The 22463-nt window shown below is 40.0% G+C and overlaps 2 protein-coding genes across 7 annotated transcripts in view; one reads left to right on the forward strand and one right to left on the reverse strand.

Moving 5' to 3' along the window:
• Positions 1–596, forward strand: part of FAM227B (family with sequence similarity 227 member B) — a 196019-nt gene extending 195423 nt beyond the window's left edge. For 2 of the 4 annotated variants that reach the window (XR_008299184.1, XM_027067224.2), the window contains one exon: positions 539–595. Coding sequence is in view for 1 of the 4 variants with exons in the window: in XM_053224041.1 (XP_053080016.1) it covers positions 539–553 (15 nt within the window). In the remaining 3 variants the exon portion in view is untranslated. Of the gene's footprint in view, positions 1–538 lie in introns of all 4 variants that reach the window. The other 2 variants (XR_008299186.1, XM_053224041.1) reach the window with 1 other exon arrangement.
• A 60-nt stretch (positions 597–656) lies between these two features.
• GALK2 (galactokinase 2) overlaps positions 657–22463 on the reverse strand; it is a 138045-nt gene continuing 116238 nt past the window's right edge. For all 3 annotated transcript variants that reach the window (XM_015063450.3, XM_015063449.3, XM_053224045.1), the window contains 2 exons: positions 10870–11071; positions 657–1265 (listed from right to left, as the gene is read on the reverse strand). In XM_015063450.3, coding sequence (XP_014918936.1) covers positions 1058–1265; positions 10870–11071 — 410 coding nt within the window. In that variant the 3' untranslated portion in view covers positions 657–1057. The remainder of the gene's footprint in view (positions 1266–10869; positions 11072–22463) is intronic.

Genomic DNA, 22463 nt, shown 5'->3' on the forward strand with positions numbered 1-22463 from the left:
ACACATGAGGACTCACCAACACCCCTACTCAACCCCAGAACACACTCTTACCCACATACCTGCATACCTGTCCTACACTGTTCCACACATACAAATGAGACCTGCTAGACACACCCAAAAGGGTTGTGAGGCATGGATGGGGTTTCCCAGAGCACGTAAGTGTGCCCTGCGGATCAGAGAGGCATTTGAGAAGAGGTAGCATAAAGTGGGAAGAAAGTAAATTCTATGAACAAATTGAATTATCTGAATTATCATCCAGATAACTACTTTAGTGTGAATAGAGGTAAGGTGTAGAGTGTCTTTTATATAAGTTTCTCTATTTTAAGTGACAGAGACAGCTGAGGGCTGAAAGAATTGAAAGTGATTGTTTATGTGATATCACATAGCTTTTAAAAAGTAAATGAGACTAAATCCATCTTGGCCAAAAAAAAAAAAAAAAAGGTAATTCTTCTCGTCTTGATAATTAGTGAGTGTAGTAACCTCACATTCAAGTATCCAGGAAAATTTGTGAGTCTTTCATTATGTATTATTTTAATAGCGTTCTGAAGCTTGAACTGAGAGAGAGTTTCTGGCATCACTCTCATCATCAACATCACTCTCATCATCAACATCATCAACAGAAGACTACAACTGTGAAGAAGAAGAGTGTCAAGAGAAACCAGAAATGGACTGTATTTAAGAATATATCATACAATTCAATTGTATCCCTTTAATTGTAGCAGCATGTTTAACTCAAGTCTAATCCATGAGGTCAGTATAAATGTCTTTTACCAATTCATCTTTAAAAATCTCGAAATCCATAAATGTCAGTAAATCATCCTTAAAAGATCTGCCCAAGCATAATTTTGGCTCTTATTGGTAGAAAACATAGTTTAAGATGGAAAAATAATCATTATGAAGCATAGACAGCTTTCAACCATTTCTTTAGAAATACATCTTGATAATAGCAACCGTTCATCATAATACAAAACAGAAAGAGGATTAATTTACTGTGGCGTAAGAAGTTCTGCCAGTTCCTAAATGCCCTAAATAGTTTCTCTGAGATTTTTTACATTGTTTAGGCCTCAAGGAAAACCAAAGCCCCACCCCCAGGTTTGGTAGCAAACAAACTCTGCTTCTCGAATGTTAAGTTTCGGTCGCTCCTCTGGTAATAAGCTTCGTGCACATTTGCTAGGAAGCTGGACAGCTTGTCAGCAGGTACAATTGATACTGTACAGCCTCCCCATCCTGCTCCAGTGAGTCGTGACCCTTGAGCCCCAAACTTCCTAAAACAATGAGAAAAAAAAAATTAGAACCTGTAAAAGAAAGTAAGAGTGGTTTGCCTGGTGCTTCTAGAACACACAGCCTGAGAAGAGAATATGTGTGGGGTTTTTTTGGGGAGCAAGGGGTAGTTAAGTGTTGCCAAACATTTTAGGACATGAAGGAATGTACACTGTTTCAGAAGGTGATTTGAAATTTAATTTTATCTAAAACTAGCCCATGGTTTTTTCTCTAGGTAGTAAAAGTTAGCATTACTCCTGTTTGGTGAAAGCTGGCAATAATCCACTATAAAGTCTTGATTCTATAAAGTCACCAATTGAAGAGTTGTATGTGGCAAGCTTACAGGTGATGAAAAGGAGGGAGTAAAAGGAAAAGAGACAGCAGACATGATCAACAGTATGAATCCGAAGGTGGCTCCAAATGAAGTCAAATCAAAATGTAAATTTCAAGTCTTATACAAGTGAGGGCTTTCTCTAGTAGTCATTTAAGGTGTGTTCGTAAGACTTGGCTGTTCCCCATAAAAGTATCCGTCCCCTAGAACAGACAGCCTGGGTTTGCGTTGAATAAATTTATCAAGAAGGAACATGTTATTAAACTCTAGACCAGTCTGTCTATTTAAAACCTAATGGGAAGCTATACAGACATTTCCACAAAAATGGAAGGTGGCCTCTACAAATCCAAACGCATCTTCCTTGAACCTTTGGGAACTACTCTGACAGCTGAACTCAGAATTTACCATCAGCCAAAATGTGTGACCCGGATGGAAAACACTATTTAAACCACCACACAAAAAGAGGTCGTTTTAGTCACCATCACCCAGGCCAGCTTCCAACCAAAGATTTATACCCAAGTGAAAGGCCCTACACAAAGCACAAGAGTCCCTCATTTTTTAAAGATGTAATTTATCCTGATAATAAAGGTTAACATGTACTTCCAATTCTTCCTAATAAAATTTGCTCCAAATTCATAGCAGATTAAAAACTCCATAATTAATTTAGCACAATTTTGTCTCTCTTTTTCCATCTAAATGAGCTACTTTACTTCCTGGAAAATATCAATAGAATATTAACCCTCCTCTAGGACATCGGATTTATTGCACACCAGTAATTCATTTTCCCCTCAATGATTTTCTCAATTGGTTCCTTTTTATTATCTGTTGTATTCATTAAAATATGTTTTTCAAATGAAAATAGATGTTTAAGGAAGAAAACAAAATGCTTGCAAATAAAGATTGCTCATCTCCTGCTGTCCCCCAGACATTCAGCTTACAGCCCAGCAGCTGCACAGAGCCCAGACTCCTATCATCCAGGCTGAAAGTTTCTCTGACTAGGAGATTCTAGGATAATTCCGAGTTCCCAGACTGGCAAAGGGCCATTTTTCAATCACAAAGAAAAAAAAAAAAGTTGTGATACACAGTGACATCAAACTATTGCTACCCATGGAAGATGCTGAAAAAACCGAGGTGTTACTGAAGCATTTCTGGAAGACCCTTAAATTGGGACACAGAAGCCAACCGTGGCCTGGTCTAGAGAACAACAGGGTGCCTCTTACATGATTCTCTAAGATCCAGACTATGCCACTGTGCTGGACTTAAATCAACCAGGTCTTTTATGGTCTTCAATGGACTTCAGACATGTTTTCTTACATCTTTTCATCTGAAAAGTTTTTGAAAGCTGTTGTTTCAAAACTGAATCTAAAGCAAACTGAGTATTGTTTCTAACTGGTTACAAAACCAATAGGAATTGTGCCAAAGGGTGTATTTTCCTCAGTATCCTGCCACTTTCCAGAAAGCAGAAACTAGAAGTATTTCTAGGTAAATATATTCACTTTTGAGTCCCCAGAGCTGCTCTGGCACCACCCTGCCTGCTGCAGATGAAAATGGACTGGGTTGCATCAGCCACATGATATGAAGTCATCAGGGCTCAAATTCCCAAACAGAAAATGATAAATGCTATTATTATAAATAGCCTTCTGCCCTTGAGTCAATGGCACTTGTGATCACAAATCAGGGGGCTGCCCGAGTACCTGGTCTGCAGCCTGCCCAGCTATATATACTCACAGAGGCAGAGGTCCTGTCTGCAGTGTTCTAAACTGGTGCTTAATATGCCCTTTGGCATATGCCATAGAAATTCAGGGAAAAATCCAAAAGTTAGGAGACCAATATAAGCTTTATATTAGGAAAGAAAAAGAAGGCAAGCCTTGTTCTTCCTAAGAGAACACTAAGACATTAAAAATATAGATTCTGAGCTATTGCACATCAGAGAGCAATACAAGAGTTATGAACACCAAAACCCTAGAATCCCCCAAATACCACTCCTTTGTGGTGACCAGATTGGGAAATAATGTGGAAGGGTTGGTCAAAACAACCAAAGCAGCCTTTGCCTTTATTAGTATGATCTACGAAACAAAGGCGAGAGGAGTTAGGCAGATTATAGAATGCTCCCTTTGATCCTTTTATCACTGAAAAGTAATCATATAACTAACTTTCCAGGCATCCAATATAGCCTGGCTAAAATTTCCTACTTTAAATGAGCTGATTGGACCATAAAGCACCTACTAAGATACAAGGCACAGAAAAAAGCAGGGCGTGGTGGGGGTGGGGGTGGGAGGAGGATGGAGGGAGATCCAGTAAACATAGCCTTGCTACAAAGAAGGAAAGAAGGGATTGTGCCTCGTATTTCAATTCAATTTTATTTATTTCAAAATACTTGTATATTATACAAATGGGTATTAAATTAGTTCAGAATATTTTGAATTAAGGGAGAGGTTATATCTCTCCAGGCCCAGCCCAGCACAATTCTAGACATTTGGTAGGTTGTAATAAATAGCTGTTGGGATTATTACATTTGTTTTAAAATATCAAAATATATACCCAGTCTGTTTATTTTTTTATTAAATTAATGTTAGAAAACTTCAATTATGTGAAACAGAGTACAATAATGAAGAGATAATGTCCATCCAACTATAAAATATCATTTTGAATGAACAAAATGCATTTTTTAAGAGATGGCTAAATTTTATTTATTTTTATTTTTAAAGTTTATTTATTTATTTTTGAGAGAGAGAGCACAAGCAGGGAAGGGGCAGAGACAGAGGGAGACACAGAATCCGAAGCAGGCTTCAGGCTCCAAGCTGTCAGCACAGAACCCAACATGGGGCTTGAACTCACTAACCATGAGTTCATGACCTGAGCCAAAGTTGGACGCTTAACTGACTGAGCTACGCAGGTGCCCCTCGAAATGGCTAAATTTTAAAAAAGAATTTCTTGAAGTATGTAAAACAACTTTTAATTATATGTGAGACAGCTCACATATATATATTATATATAAATATAACCTGTCAGTAATATATCTTATATCTGGAAAGCCTTCTAGCTTCTGCTCTAAAGCCTAGAATCTTCCAGCTAGAATCTCAGGAAAACAGAACTTCCAGAAGAATTTCTATGACTTTTGTAGCCAAGTTAGAAACACTCAGATTGCTTTAGATTCAAGAAACCACAGACTTCAAATACTGTTCAAATGAGAAAGTATAAGAAAATGTAACTACAAGTCTGTTTGAGAAACGTAAGCTACTAAAGGCCCTGAAAGATGAGCTGGTTTCTGCAAAGGGCATATATATATATATATATATATATATATATATATATATATATGTAAGCGGAAGACAGGGGCCCAAAGAGAAGTGAGCCCCTAAGCGCAGTGGAAAGGGCCTTGTCCCTTTATTTGGTAGAGTGTAAAGATTAGCCTCAAGATCATGGGGAAGGAAACATACAAATAGGAGTTTACACTTCATTCTCCCCTGACCTGCTCAGGAGAATGGGTGCAAAAGGCTGAGCAGCATAGCCATGGAGTAAAGTTTGAAAAGATTTCTGAGGAAGACAGCAAATTAACTTTTGTAATCTTTGTTAGCCTATTAACATTTGTCATTCATTTCCCTTAATAGCTTTGGCAATGATGCAGCAATGAGGTCTCTAATTTCAGCAAGTGTCAAAACAGAAATAAAAGACATTAACTATTTTTTCTTAAATATAACCAGGAAAATTGATAACAAATGAGCTATCTCATATAACTGATTTGGTTTGAAAATTGCTTTGTGTTTCTCAACGAATCCTACTTTAAAATTTAGCTGTTTCTTAAAATTTACATTTTGTTCATTTAGAAGAATTATTTTATAATTGGGCAAGTTTCATCTTATTCTCTCACTATTATACTTTGTTTCACATAATTGAGGTTTTCTAACATTAGTTTAATAAAAATAATAAGCAGCTTAACAGCATAAATGTAGTTTCCTTCTCCCTCCCTGGCCCTTTCTTTGAATGCTAAACTGATTTTCTCTTAAAGAGCAGTGAAAAGCTCAATTGACAAACAGAGCAAGTGTCAGTGATCTTTTCTTTCTTTTCCCCCTCTTTTCTCTGCTTGGGTCATATAGCAGCTTCTTACACATTTTCCTATAGGCTAGCTACCTAGAGATGCCTTTTGAATATAGTCTAGCTCAGATCACAATAAGATTTGTTTGTATGACAGGTGTTTGAGGGGATGCAGAGAAAGGGGAACCCTCTTGCACTGTTGGTGGGAATGCAAAGTGGTGTAGCCACTCTGGAAAACAGTATGGAGGTTCCTCAAAAGTTAAAAATAAAACTACCCTACGATCCAGCAATCTACTAGGTATTTACCTACAAAATGCAAAAACACTAATTCAAAGTTATACATGCATTATCTATAACAGCCAAGTTCTGAAAGCAGTCCAAGTGTCCATCCATTGATGAATGTATAAAGAAGACATGGTATGTATGTACACACACACACACACACACACACACACACACACTGGACTATTACCCATAAAAAAGAATGAAATCCTTCCATTTGCAATGACATGGATAGAGCTAGAGAGTATAAGGCTAAGCGAAATAAGTCAGAGAAAGACAAATACTGTATAGTCTCACTCATATGTAGAATTTAAGAAACAACAAATGAGCAAAGGGGAACAAAAAGAGAGAGAGACAGAGAGGCAAACAAAGAAACAGACTGTTAACAAGAGAGAACAAACTGATGGTTACCAGAAGGGAGGGGAGTGGGGGAAAGAGTTAAATAGGTGATGGGGATTAAGGAGGGCACTTGCTGTAATGAGCACTGGCTGTTGTATATAAGTGATGAATCCCTAAATTCTACTCCTGAAACTAATATTACACCATATGTTGACTAACTGGACATTAAATTAAAAGTTTTAAAAATTAAACTAAAAAAAAAATTTAGCTTGTATGTAAGTGCCCTAAGTATCTAGGCATTAAAATCCTTCATTCACTCAATCAATTAGTTGTGTTTTCATACAAATAGTTTCCAAGCAGGCCTTCAGGAAAACTAAAGGAATTTTAAAGTGTCACAAGTAGACCTGGAAGTAAAGACTGTCTTTGGCCTTGTTGCTCCTTGAACCCATTTAAGCTTCCCTCCTCCCTCCTCTGGTCTCGGGAAGGCAACCAACCATCTAAGGCTGCCCAGTCTTAGTCATGCCTTCCCCACTGGTGTTAACACTTTTAAAGGGGACAGGGAAGTGTGGAGATGATCGTGACTCTTAAAAGAATACTCTACCAGAGGTTGACTTTATGGTACCAGTGGCCCAGGCCTTGCCAGGGCCCTTCCCAGCACATCCAGCACCTCCCCTGCCTAGCCCAGTGCTACAGTCATGAAGCTTCAGGAGGAACTAGGGCTTAAGGGCATCTCATTTTGCATTTGAACCTTTCTACTCATTTACCCTCCACAACTATTATCCGTCTTTCTCTCTCACTTTTAACCACCCCATCTCACCACTATCTTTTTAATTCTTCTGCATTCCTTCCTCTTTCCCCTTACACACACACACACATACAAGTGTCAAGAGCTTTTGAAAGCGGAGTTTAGACTTCAGTGCCACATAGGACACAAATACCCTGGGGCAAAGCATTTCCTGGCTGTAGGGAGGAATGGCATCAATGACTGCATCTACTTAGTTCCCCCAGTCTGTCTTCCTAGGAGGTTGCTCTGCCACGTAGGGCCTTTTAGTAACTGGCAACCAGTTGGAACATTTGGAGACTATCTGCTGGTCACAGTGACAACAAAGAAAAAATTAATTAAATCAGAAGTTTAGGGACCACACAACTATTCTGGCCAATATTTACAACACAACAAAAGGTAATCTTTCAATATGGGAACCTCGATCCCTATATGATTCTCGACTAAGTAGAAACTAATTTTGATGGTTTGCAATTGACTTTCCAAATAAAAAAAGCCCATAAAAAAGAGAATGAGCTCCTTATACTAGACACAACTGAATTTTCCTCAGAAAAGCAACATAGCAGGGGCGCCTGGATGGCTTAGTCGGTTAGGTGTCCAACTCTTAGTTTTGGCTCAGATCATGATCTCAAGGTTCATGGGATTGAGCCCTGCATCAGGCTCTGTGCTGACAGAGCAGAGCCTTCTTAGGACTCTCTCTCTCTCTCTCTGTGGCCCACCCCCATGCACACACACACGTATACTCTCTCTCTCTCTCTCTCTCTCTCTTGCAAAATAAACATTAAAAAAAAAAAGAAATGCAGCTGATGGAAATGGGCTAGACAGAAATACTTTGAGAAATTAAGTGTTTAGGGATGCCTGGGTGATGCAGTCAGTTAAGTGTCTGTCGGACTCTTGATCTTGGCTCAGGTCATGATCTTGCCTGTTCGTGAGATCGAGCCCTGCCTCGGGCTCTGTGCGGACCATGGGAGCTTGGGATTCTGTCTCTCCCTCTCTCTCTGTCTCTCATGCTCTCTCTCTCTCAAAATGAATCAATTAAAAAAAAATAAGTGTTAATTTAAGTGTTAAATTTGAGTGTCAAGGCATTAAGAAAGGACTTTCCAAAAACAAATAAAAATAATAATAAAAGGTGCTCTTCTAAACTCCTTTAAGACCTAGCCATTAGATCCCTCACTGGAACCACATTAAAAAAAAAAAGAGAGAGAGAGACCTATAGATGGTTAGAACAGAAAAAGATACAGGAGATCATAAAACAAGACAACAATGCAAAATCACAGAGCTCAGAAGGAAAAGTGGCAGAGCTGGAACTCAACCTTCTTAACTTGAACTCAGTTGTCCTCCTACTCCACACACTGCCTCCCCCGCTCAACATGGCTTTGTCCAGTGTTCACATGCTGCACACTAGGACAACACAAACCTCCATTATTAAAGTTTTAAAGCCGGAAAGGAAAATGACCCACATTCCAACATAATCATATCTCAGTAAACTCAGGGGAGAGAGAGAGGCATGGCAAAAGCACTGGATGAGGAACCAGACCTTTCACACCAACTCAATACATTTACTTGTTCAAATCACTTCACCTCCTAGTGCCTGCTCAGGTCTTGAAGGACCCCTCCTGCTTTCTTACCTTATGGCACTATGAGAGAATTCTGCCCCCCAAAATGTGAAATACCGCTTCCCAAAATGTGGCTTTGACAGAAACAAGCAAACTTTCTCAGTCCAAACACACAGGAGTCATCTTGATTCCTGTCTTTCACCCACACAACAATTATCTTGAATCTTCCTTCAAGGCACGCCTTGCATGGGATCACTTAGCACTTCCACTGCCACCTTTCCACACCCAAAGCCAAAGTCCTTCCAGTGGCCTAGGAGGGCCCTGTGCTGTGACTCCCCACTCCCCCCCCCCCCAACTTCATCACCTGCTACTCTCTCCTTTACTGCCCTCCAGCCTACGAGTTGTCCAGCTCTTCTTCACATGTGACAGCCACATCCCCACCTCTGGGCCTATGCACTTGCTATTCTCATTTCTTCATGTCCTCAGGTCTCTGCTCAAACATCATCATCTCAGAGAAGCCTTCCTCAACCCTTACTATAAAGGTCACCCATCCAAACTGGAGAGTGTTATGCTAAGTGAAATAAGCCATACAGAGAAAGACAGATACCATATGTTTTCACTCTTATGTGGATTCTGAGAAACTTAACAGAAACCCATGGGGGAGGGGAAGGAAAAAAAAAAAGAGGTTAGAGTGGGAGAGAGCCAAAGCATAAGAGACTCTTAAAAACTGAGAACAAACTGAGGGTTGATGGGGGGTGGGAGGGAGGGGAGGGTGGGTGATGGGTATTGAGGAGGGCACCTTTTGGGATGAGCACTGGGTGTTGTATGGAAACCAATTTGACAATAAATTTCATATACTGGAAAAAAATAAAAAAATAAAATGCATGTAGAGCCCATAAAAAAAAAAAATAAAGGTCACCCATCCAACCATGATACTCTCTATCCCTTCTTTTTTTTTTTTTTCATAGCACTGTTTTTTTTTTATACCACTACCACTCAATTTATTTTTAACTGTCACTCCCCTCTTTCCCCATGAGAGGCTCCATGAGAGTGAGAGCTGGTTGACAGTCCCAGGAAGAGAAGTTTCACTAGGAGATTCCAGGAGGCTGACCAATGCCCTTTCACCGCTTTTCAGGGGGGGAGTCAAACTACCCCACTACCCTCCAGGCAAAGACACTTCTGCCTGATTTCTGCACAAATCATTCCACTTCTTTTAATTTCCAGAACTGAATAATACTCATCCCTTCCATTTACTGGGCCCTTGATATTTTCAGAAAAGAGCACTTATAGTGGAACAAGCTCTGGAAGGCATTTTGGCAATTAGTGAGCAAACTCTGATGTCAGCAGAGTGATTCTCATCAATGTTATGTTCAAGTCTCTCTACAAGTTGGGTTACACATGCCATCTGTGATTAGTGGAGCTAGGTGATTTAAACTTTTCAGGCTGGAAGTGTGGTAATGAATGAGGCAAGCCATAGGCGCCAAGTGGTTAATTTTGTTTTCATTACTAATTGCAGGCAGTTCTGCATTATCTTCTCACAGTGGAAATAACATCTAGCCATTTGAGAGTCCTCCCAATTTCCCTTTCAGTCCTCCCAAGGTCAATGAAATCCCTTCTGGGTAAAGTGACCATTCTACTCTATTATCCCCATTCTCTAACAATTATAAGGAAGCTGTTCTCAGGCTTTGTGAAAGAGTTTTCCCCTTTACATTTCTGTCTCAACCAACCATTTATAAGCCAGGCTTTCATCAAGTCCTCATTTCTCCAAATTGCTTAACCTAAATCTGGAAAGCTTTCTGAGTAATTCCTTCAGCAACCTCCCCTGCCCCCAAATACACTATCAGGTCTGAGGGCCTTTTTCTGTTTTCTCCCTTCCTTTGAAAAAATCTACTACACTTAGGACACCAAACAGGAGATGCTGGCAGGGCCCCCATTGTAGTGGATATACCATTGATTAAAATATGATGAGAAAGTAACAGCAGGGCCATGGCTAAGAAAAGCTCCCTGAAATACCTAATCATCCGAAGATGGAAAGGCATTGTGAAGAACTGATTCCAAAGAACTGATTCATAAAGCTATTGGAGTCAGGTCTCCAATATTTCTCCTACAGATATTTAGGAGGGAACGAGTTCAGCTCTGTATCATAGACAACACCTCAGATAGGAAGTGGGGAAGGATCCCCTTTCATTTAGAAGGTTATGAAAATATTGCATTTTTTTTCATTCATTTCAACAGTTTCCATGGCCGTGTCCCACAGTCCCCCCATGCTGCTGTCCCAGGCTCACCGACAGATGTCCACCAGCTGGTCCAGTTCAGGGCAGCTGCACTCATACATGTCCCGGCAGCTCACGTGGCTCTGGTTCATTAAGTCCCCCAGCAGCTGGACCGTGTTGTCAGGTGCTTCTTCACATATCTTCTTAAACTGGAGCACCCGAGCAGCCTCGCTGTACACGTGCTTTGCCCGCTGGTAGAGTTTGAAGATGAGCACTTAGGAAGGGAGAGGACAGGGAACAAGGTTAGAAGTGTTTACTGGACAGCCCAGTGCAAAGAAAAACAGTCATTGAGGACTTCCGTTTCTATCTTCATTATCAATACCATCAAGACCATGAAAGAAATCTTCATGGTCTAAATTTGTCTCTTTTCAAGTCAATTTTACTTTTTTCTTTATAGTGACTACAGTCTTCTATTTTTTCCCTTCATTCTACACACCCAGCCATGTGCATACACATGCGTGCAAACTAACTCATCCCATAGGAGCAAGGAGCTAACATGTACTGAGCACTCCCTATGTTTCAGCCATTTTAAAGGCACGGTCTTCATGTAGTTCTCCTCACAGCACTGGGGAGGGAGGGGGATGTGGGTGGCAGTATGATCCCTGGTTAACAGGTAAGAGAATGAGGCTGAGCAGACTGAGCCTAAGGTCACATATCCAGAAACTGGAGAAGCAGAATATTGATCAGGATGTCTATATCCAGAAACTGGAGAAGCAGAATATTGATCAGGATGTCTGATCCCAGGGCCATATTCTTTCTACTGTGACCCACCAGAAAGGACCACTGAAAATGCTTATGCTGGCAATTCTATTTATGAAAATGTATCCTAGAGATAAGTACAAGTATTTGTATATGTATATATGTGTACATGTGTATGTGTACCCATACACACACACATACACACACACACACATATATGTATAGCAACAGAAAATATAGAAACAAATGTCCAATAATAGGAAACATTTAAAAAACTATGTTATATACATTAAAAAATATTATTGCCATTAAAACTTAGAATCTAGGGGTGCCTGGGTGGCTCAGTCACTTAAGTGTCCAACTCTCAATTCCAGCTCAGGTCATGATCTCACAGTTCGTGGGATCAAGCGCCACACCAGGCTCTGCACTTATAGCATGGGGCCTGCTTAGGATTCTCTCTCTCCCTCTGCCTCTCCCACACACCCTCTCTCTCTCTCAAAATTAAATCTTAAAAAAAAAAAACAAAACAACAACTCAGATCCTAAGACAATTTACTATCTGAGAAATTATTCACTATCAAGTGAAAAAAGATACAAAACTATATGTACAATTGATACTAATTTTGCATTCGCACATACATGTATTTATATAAATTTTAATTTTTAAAAATTTTAAGAAAGCACCAAAACATTAACAGTTATTATCCCTGTGGTAAATCATGGGTGATTTTATTTTCTCCTTAACACATTTCTATACTTTCTAGATTATCCGCAATGACTCTTAACTTCAGTTACAGGAACATGTCCTACTGCAGTGGTTTTCTCTATAATGTTTACATGTTCTCTTGAATAATGACTGAGACCTCCTTAACATTCTCACCCTTGCAGAGTGGCTGAGCTTGTGCCATGGACCTGACGAATTTGTGATTATATGGAAGCTACCTAGCCAACTGGAAAGATCCAGGGCTGCACATCAAAAGGTCTGTCCTTTCTTTTCAGCTCTGTGACAATTAACTGTACCCAGTTGCTACCCCTATAGGGTTCTATTTCCCCATCTCTAAAATGAGGTTGAGAATTACTTCTCAGGATCCTTCCAGGTCTAACATTTTATGATTCCATGAAGATCTTCTTCCAAGCGCCCCCCCCCCATATTGTTATATGTTGTAAAGAGTGTGCTGTGACTGTTCCCTTTTGTCTGCACCCCCAGTTCTACTCTCTCCTCTTCTCTACCCCACTTCTCTGCCTCAGGAGGCTGACCTGTATGATTACACCAGTGGGTTCCCTTGCCATCTAGACTGGAGAAAGGGAGATCAAGAAATGGGAAGGAAGAAAGTAGGACAGAGGATTTATTCCCCAGCTCCCTCCTTGCAGGGGGCTCTGCTACTCCACTGAAAGACACTGAACATCCTCTCAAGAGAGCCTTTTCTACATGACTTGATCCTCCAGCATTGACCTCCAGGTTCCTCCCCCTAGACTATTACTACTTTTTCGGAGGTGCTTCCACATTTCATTTATGAACCAACATATTTTAGTAAAGTTTCAGGTTACATTTCCTCCCTCTCCACAGCACCGTCCTCCTAATTCTTAGGGATGGATAAAAAGGCAGCCAAGGCTGGAGGAAGTAAACAGCCCTTCTTAGGATTGTGTAAAGTTTAATAATTACAAGGGTGGGGCTACCTTTCTATAAATAAGCAAAAAATGAAAAGTTTTCTTTCAAACATTCTCAATTGAGTCATATGAAGTATGACTCAACTTACAGTTAACAGCTTGCATTTTCCCGTTCTCTTTCAAAGAGGACTTAAATTCATTCATCAGATCTAGTCAGTTCTTTTGCAACATGTCTGGTAATCATGCCTCCTTTCTATTTCTGCTGTCATTACCCAAATGTACATTTTTACTCCTTTTCCCACTTGAACTATTCTGCAGTGGTTTCCAAATTGATTTCCCTGTCTTGATGTCTCCTTCCTGCAACCTATCTTGAGGCCAACACAGCCAGACGGAGCTCCTAACACACAGCCCTAAACCTTTACCGCCCTAAACCTTTACTGCCTGGCCAGTGCTTCCTATAATCCAGATTCCTGCCCTCAGCATGCTGGGTCCCAATAGGAGGTCCTCCGTCCAGCCAAACTCTCTTACTTACAGTTACCCAAAGACTCCTGGCTCCTGAGGATACTCATTTACCACACAGAAATAGTTTCCTTCCCTTTCTCTCTCTGCCAAAATTTAACCTGTTTCTGAAGGTTCAGTTTAAATTTTTTATGCTCAGGAAGCCATGCTGGCCCCAGCTGGAAAGAATCTCTTGACTCTATACCACTCTTGCAGTCCATGGCACTCGCTTGTGCTTGCCAAACCCTTTTCACGGTAACTGTTTCTCCTATGTCCACAAAGTTCATGCACTGCTGAAGACAGAAAGCAGGTCTTCTAATCCCATGCATTCCACCAGTGCAACATTTCATCCCAGAGCACTTTCAATAATGTGTTATAGGACAGGAGCTCAGTGGGTGTTCACTGTTACAATTAGGACTTTATTTTTAACACTAATTCTAAGTTAAGATATCTCCACATAGGCATTGTTGCTTAATAATCATAATCATAATAAATGAGGGGCCAATACTCACAGCTTACTAAAGTGTTGAGGCTGAAGAAAGGGGATAGCAAGATACCCTTTGCTACGGAATCTACAACTGACACCAAGTGGATGAAAAATAAGGAAAAAGAGAACTTACAAGTTAAATGTAGGTGGGAATAAAAACACAACATGTTTTGTTCCACCAGTAGTCCACACTGCAATGTGAAGTTATTATATCCATCAATAAGTTCAACTTATTTCATGGTCGAGATATCAAAATATCCCAAGATAAGAAAATCTTACCAATATCCAGTACTGGAACATACTGTCAGCAAAAACACACTGTCTGAAGAAACAGCACAGGTAGATTTAATAGTAACAGCTGCTCAAAATCTCTGACCAGAGAAGGAAGAAGACAGGCCATTGATTGGCAAGCATGTGCCTGAGACAGTGCCAATATTTTATATATGTTAATATAATCCAGGTTGTTGAATTTACATTTTGAATATTTATTTATTTTTTAATTTATTTTTGGGAGAGAGACAGAGAATGATCAGGGGAAGGGCAGAGAGAGGGGGAGACACAGAATCTGAAGCAGGCTCCAGGCTCTGAGCTGTCAGCACAGAGCATGATGCGGGGCTTGAACTGACGAACTGTGAGATCATGACCTGAGCCGAAGTTGGACGCTTAACCGACTGAGCCACCCAGGCGCCCCTGAATTTACATTTTGATAGGAAGGAAATGACTTTAGCAACTGCAGTTTAAGATTGTTCTTTTTTAAAACTAAGGTTGAAACAAAATGTTTAAAATACTAGCTTTAGGATTCTGTATGTTTCAGTTTTTGCCTCTGAGCTACTTCACCTCCTATAATCATAGACCAAGTTTAAAATCAGAGTATGGGGGGCAGGGCTGGTTAAGGGTAGAATATTGATTTATTTTTACTATAATGTCCCACTTATGAAGAAATCATCTAGTTTCCAGGTGCACTGCTATATATCGCTGAATGTGACAAAAGGCACAGTAAAGCAGCATCCACTGTGATCATAAAATAGTGCTACTTAGCTGAAAAATCACTGTCCTGTCTGTGATCCAATGTGCAAAGATCTTCTAAACTTTGAATTATAAAAATTTTCAAATATGCAGGACAGTGGAGAAAATACTATAGTAAACTCACAAGCCCATCACTGAGACTGAACAATTATTAACATTTTGCCATATATGCTTCAGTTGATTCTTGCTGAAGTGTTTTAAAATAAATTATAGATGTGATTTTTCATCTCTGTATTTGAGTATGCGCCTCTATAAAATAAGGACATCTCCTTACATAATCTCCACATCATTATCACACCTAACAAAATTACCCATGACTACTTAATATTGTCACATATTCAGTACATATTAAATTTTCCCAATTGTTGTTTAATTTTCAGTTGATTTACACCAGGATCTGAACAAAGCCCACACATTATATTTCATTGTTATATCTAATAAGTTTCTTTTAATCAAGAATTTATAGTGATTTTTGATACTATAGCTTCTCAATGTCACGTATATAAAATGCAGGCATATTTTAGGGTCAGATCCTGTGATAAAAATACAGTCCATTAGGGACAGTATGCTTTAGCTTTTCTTAGGATTATGTAGTCCTTTAGGATTAAATATTTTCCATTAGGTTTAAATATTGTAAAATAGAAACTGTCAAGTTGCTGAAGGCAAGGGAAACAAAAGCAAACATGAACTATTGGGACTTCATCAAGATAAAACCTTCTGCACAGCCAAGGAAACAATCAACAAAACTAAAAGTCAGCCTACAGAATGAGACAATATATTTGCAAATGACATTTCCGATAAAGGGTTAGTACCCCAAATCTATAAAGAACTTATGAAACTCAACACCCAAAAAAACAGACAACCCAGTTCAGAAATGGGCAGAAGACATGAATAGACACTTTTCCAAAGAAGACATTCAGATGGCTAACAGACACATGAAATGATGCTCAACATCACTCATCATCAGGGAAATACAAATCAAAACCATGATGAGATACCACCTTATACCTGTAAGAATGGCTAAAATTAACAACACAAGAAACAACAGGTATTGGCAAGGATGTGGAGAAAGGGAAACCCTCTTGCTCTGTTGGTGGGAATGCAAACTGGTACAGCCATTCTGGAGAACAGTATGGAAGTTCCTCAAAAAACTAAAAATAGAACTACCCTATGATCCAGCAATTACGCTAGTAGGTATTTACTAAAATGATACAAAAATACAGATTCAAACTCTTTATAGCAGCATTATCAGTAATAGCCAAACTATGGAGAGAGACCAAATGTTCATCACTGATGAATGGATAAAGAAAATGTGGGATAAAAGAAAATGTAGGAAACACACACACACACAGGAATATTACTCAGCCATCAAAAAGAAGGAAATCTTGCCATTTGCAACAACATGGATGGAGCTAGAATGTATTATGCTAAGCAAAATAAGTCAATCAAAGAAAGATAAATACCATATGATTTTACTCATATGTGGAATTTAAGAAACAAAACAGATGGACATATGGGAAGAGGGTGAAAGAGAAGAGAGGGAGGGCTAGATGGGTGATGGGTATTAAGAAGGGCACTTGTTATGATGAGCACTAGGTGTTGTACGTAAGTGATGAAATACTGAATTCTCTTCCTGAAACCAATATTGCACTGTACGTTAACTAAAATTTAAATTAAACAAACAAATAACAAAATAGAAACTGCGTGAAGAGATGTTTTATATTAAACCTTAGGACTGGTGTTTTGATTTGTGACAAGGAACATTCAGAATGCACCAAGCAGATTACTAGAACCTCATAAATCTGGCACCTTCTCATGTCTATTCTCTATTGCAGAGTGTTTCACAGCAAGACTTCTGCTAGGAATGTCTAATGAGGATTCTTGCAGGGTGTTCTGAAGGTGCATGAGAGACTGCCATGGCTCACACCCTCTGAATGGTAGTAACTCAGACAACAAGGGAGAGGGCAGAAAGGGCATCTGTTTTCAATTGTGATATAAAAATCTTGCCAAAGGCTACAACAGATTTGGAGACCACCCTTTGGGGGAGAAAGCAGTTCTGTGTTGGCTGGACATCACAAACGTTCTCTGGATCCAGGGTTCTGGCTTATTATGTGCTGGCAATTCATCGGGTCTCTTGTTGTGCAGATACCAAAAAATCCAAGAAAATCTGAAACGTTATCCACGATAGCTTTCTTCCCTGTCCAGCTAGCTTTAAAACCGGATGCTCCATTTGTCTATAAGCTCTTACAATCCTTGAGAGCAATTATTATGTTAAAAGATGAAGCAAGTTGTTCTTACCATGCAGGCAAGATTATTTCCAAGGAAACTTTATTTAAGAATATAACACCAGATGCCATTTTCCTAAAATACTACTAGTGTCCTATCCTATCATGGGAAATTTCAGGCTTCAGGGCAGGATATACCACATAGACTTTGAAACACTGGCTTCATCCAGTGTGAACCTTAGATAATTAATGAGTCTAATCCTAAGAACTAAATGAGCATGGCCATAAACGTTTAAACTACAAAAGTTGCTGAATAAAATCACTTGTGTACTAATTCTATTTGCTAACTCTAAAATCCCCTTTCCCTCTGACTTCCTGACTGTGCCTTCAGTACACCCACCATATGGGCTCCTGCCTGAGGCCCGCTGCAGAAACTGTTTTGTTGGCTGGAATGCTCTTCCTCCTGATCTTGACGTAGCCGGTCCTCACTTGTCAAGTCTCAGCTGTGACAGTTTCAAGGAGAGCGTCCCTCAACTCCAAACTAGAGTAACTCCCTCACATATGTATTTTCTCCATCCTATTTTATTCTGCCAACACTTAACTACCATCCCAAATATCTTGTGTATATATTTGTTTATCAGTTTGCGGTTATCTCTCACCACTTGAAGTTCAGCTTCAGGAAAGCAAGGGCCTTGTCTAATTTCACTTCTGTATCTTCAACAACTAAAATAGGGTCTGGCATACCATAGGAGCTCAGTAAATGTTCACTGAAGAAATGGTCAGTTCCCTGTCTTTGTAGCAAAACTCCACTGAAACTTGGTGAAATAAATAATTCCGGGACAAATGAAATAGAGAAGACCTACTATTCTGGCAATTTATGCTTACTAGAACCTTGACCAAAAAAAGGGGGAAAAGTTTACTAAAAGAAGTCTTAAAGACAATTAGTAAGCTCCAGTGTCCAAAGTGTACCTAATACCATTATCACGGATGACAGAATTATTTTTACTGTGTTTTGCTTCACAGATGTAGAAGAAAGGAGATTTCTAAAACAAACAAAATGTGCTTCAAATGAAAGGGAAGGAAGAGAAATAGATCACCATAACCAGTTAAAATAATTTTTTCTTTTAGTCAATTTTTGTAACACCAAAGTGTCTGCTCACTTTTACCTTAAAAGAATGGCTACACAGCTTATGATCAGACCCTATCTCTAACCAATGAATCTAAAATGGGAACAAATAATTGGTTATTTTGCTGTATCTTTAGTGAAAAACGATGCAAAAGAGCCGGTGACAGAAGTAACACACTGGGCACCATTTTCCTCATAAAAGCTCTAACAGCAGTAGGTCAACAGTAGATGGGGAACATGCCTAGAGCCCCACTGATTTATTTATTTACTTACTTACTTATTTATTCATTTATTTACTTACTTAGGAGCCTTTTTATTACTTTACCTTCTACTAAGAGTGATGACAAAAGCCCTGAGTAAGATGGCCATCCAGCATCAATAGTTCTTTTGAGCACCTGCTATGTGCCCCACACCATGCTCCAAATGATAGGAAAGGCATATGAAATAGAAGCTCCAGATTTGAGGAACTTAACACCTCAATTAAAGAGATAAAACAGAGGCACCTGGTGGCTCAGTCGGTTAAGTGTCCGACTCTTGGTTTCAGCTCAGGTAATGATCTCACGGTTCATGAGTTCAAGCCCCACATTAGGCTCTGTGCTGACAGTGTGGCGCCTGCTTGGGATTCTCTCTCCCCCGTTCTCTCTGCCCCTCCCCCGCTTGTGTGTGCTCTCTCTCTCTCTTTCTCTCAAAATAAGTAAACATTTAAAAAAACATAAAACAAAACTATGAGACCATTGAACGGTGATGATCTGCAGCAGAAATCCAAGTGCTGGAAATGTGGAAGTTGCACTAAGATGACAGGTTTGGTGGAGGAAGAACAGTAGTAGGAAGTAGCAAAGAGCCCGAGCCACAGAGCTTCCTTGCTGCAGAGAAGGCCTGTGCTGGGAACAGGCAGAGTCCATTTATACACCTGATGAGAGCAAACTGACCAGACCCTAGGGCTGCCTTTCGAGGAGGCTGCCCACACATCTGAAGTTTTAACATCCTTTGCTATACATGCTGCACAAAGGTTGCAAACTAACAACACGTGGTCCCTGCCCAGCCCCATGAAGCCTTCTTGACTAGCGTATTGTTTTTTCAACTGCGAATTTTTATATAAGGATCTGGATTTCTGCTTTCCCTTGAAAAACTGAAGTCTGGCAGCACCGAACCTATATTCTTGCACAACGATAGTTGACTGGAGCTGAGGAGGAGCTACCCCTTTCAGACAGAATACACATACCTTATTTCCACAGTTTCCTCCCTTACCAATTATCTGATGCTCAGCCTCACTAGTTTACATGCCTGCCTGGCCCCTGTAGGCATCTGCGTGTGGGACTCTTTTTCCACAAAACCCTCAATTACAGGAATTCTTGTCTGGAGAGTGAAAAGTGGGTAAACCAAGAGGGTCACTATGCCATAATGAACCATTGTTACTGTTACTAATAAGTCCCACTTCCCTTAGGGGCACTGATAGTTCTACATTGAACTAAACTCTGTCTTCTGGTAAGTTCTGCTGTTTGGTCTTAGTTCTGCTCCCCAGACGCATGCAAACACAAGACAGCCCATGAGAAATCAGAAAAAAGCTCTCATGTTTTGTGTTTTTTCACACATTGATGAGGATCCAGTTTTCTCTTTTAATAAAGGGAATAATAAAAGCTCTTCACTCTCAACAGGTAATAGTTTAACAAAAGAGAAGTGCTGGCAAGGACATGGAGAAATTGGAACCCTTGCACCCTGCTGGTAGAAATGCAAAATGTTCAGCCACTACAGAAAAAAGTACAGAGGTTCCTCAAAAAAATAAAAATAGAACTACCATATGAATCAGTAATCCCACTTCTGGGTATACATCCAGAAAAAATTGAAATCAGGATCTCAAAGAGACACAAGCACTCACTCTCATGTTCATTGCAGCCCTATTCACAATAGCTAAGATGTGGAAGCAAATTAAATGTTCACCAGTAGATGAATGGGTAAAAAAAAATGTGTATATACATATACAAGAATATTATTCAGCCTTAAAAATGAAGGAAATTCTGTAACATACAACAACATGAATGGACTTTCAGGATATTATGCTAAATGAAAGAAGCCAAACACAGAAAGATAAGTACTACATGATTGTACTTATAGGAAGTAGTCCTTAAATTCATAAAATCAAAGTCTGTAATGGTAGTTCCCAAGGGCTGAAAGAAGGGGAAATGAGGAGTTACTAATCAACAGGCATAAAATTTCAGTTAAATGGATAAATAACAAGTAAGATGTACAACACTGTACCTATAGTCCACAAAATGTACACTTAAAACTCGTTACATGGATAGATCTTACGTTAACTGTTCTTACCACAATGAAAAATAAATTTTAAAAATTTTAAACAAAAAAGAAATAACAGTCTACTAGAGAGAAATCCGTAAATAAGGACAACAAAGGCAACAGATGCTAAGGCAGCTCCTGGGACCCAGTTGCTCAGAGACCTCTCTGAAGACACATAAAGAAGGTGCCTCAGAATTGGCCCACTAGCAGATGGGAACCCTGGGGCATTTACCCACAGACTTTTCCACTGTTGCCCCCAGAGGGATTAACTTCTCCATAAAGATGTGCCTGGGCAATGAGTTACCTTCAGTGACTTTGGAGAATGTCCCAAGCCAACAAAGAAGACACACTCAAACCAGCTGCCAGCCTGACGTGGGCTGCTGTCAAAGCTGAAATCAGGTGAGCCAAGGGGATGGGAGCACAGAGATTATGGCCTTCACAGAAGAGGTGAAACCAGATGAATTTAAAAGATGAGTAGGTGCCCAGAAAACCAATTAAAAGGTGGAGTAAAGAACAAAGAAAAGGATTGGGAACTTAAGGCAGAAGGAACATCCTGAGCTGAGGTGCCTGGGTGGCTGAGTTGGTTAAGCATCCGACTTCAACTCAGATCATGATCTCACAGCTCGCAGGTTCGAGCCTAGTGTCAGGCTCTGTGCTGATAGCTCAGAACCCGGAGCCTGCTTCAGATTCTGTGTCTCCCTCTCTCTCTTCCCCTCTCCCTGCTCATGCTCTGACTTTCTCTCCTCAAAAAATAAACATTAAAAAAAATGTTTAAAGGAACATCATGAGCAAAGACATGGAGGTTAAAAAACATGAGGTGCTTTTAGAGAACCTGTAGTACTTAGATGTGACTTGCATGCAATGATGACGAAAAGCAGAAACAACAGGAAACACAATGAGAGAGAAAACTGAAGCAGTAGACAGAGGCCAGATCATAAAGGTTTTGTAAATTATCCTAAGTAAGGTATTTAAATTGTATCCTGTAGATAAGTGGTTCTTGGCCTTTTTAGAATTACAGAAACTTTTGAGAATCAAATAAAAGCTATAGACCCTCTCCCCCAGCAGAATATCCAAATATGCAAAATTCTGCATATAGTACAACACATACAAAGATACTGTAATGCTATCCTTGGATCCAGGTTAAAAATTCCAGCTAGAAATAAACCATTACAGGTTTTTAGCAATTATGTCAGTACGATTCTTATTGTAAACAACAGAAAACAATATGGTTTCTTAATCAAAAAAGGAATCTATTTTAAACATATGAGAGAGCTCACAAAATCTATTAGAATTACATATTCCTATTCTGTATTAGAACACAAGAAAACCGGATAGGGGAAGATGGCGGCGTAGGAGGACACTGGGCTCACCGCGCGTCCTGCTGACCACTTAGATTCCACCTACACCTGCCTAAATAACCCAGAAAACCACCAGAAGACTAGCAGAATGGAGTCTCTGGAGCCAAGTGTAGACCAGAGGCCCACGGAAGAGGGTAGGAAGGGCTGCGAGGCGGTGCGCCGCTACATGGACTAGCGAGAGGGAGCCTGGCGGAGGGGTGGCCCTCCGGCCAAGCAGAGCCCCCGAGTCTGGCTTCCAAAAGTGGAGGGGCTGGACAGAGTGTGTTCCGACAGCAAGCAGAACTTGAC

This window comes from Acinonyx jubatus, chromosome B3 (assembly GCF_027475565.1).
Source record: "Acinonyx jubatus isolate Ajub_Pintada_27869175 chromosome B3, VMU_Ajub_asm_v1.0, whole genome shotgun sequence".
NCBI classification, from domain to species: Eukaryota; Metazoa; Chordata; class Mammalia; order Carnivora; family Felidae; genus Acinonyx; species Acinonyx jubatus.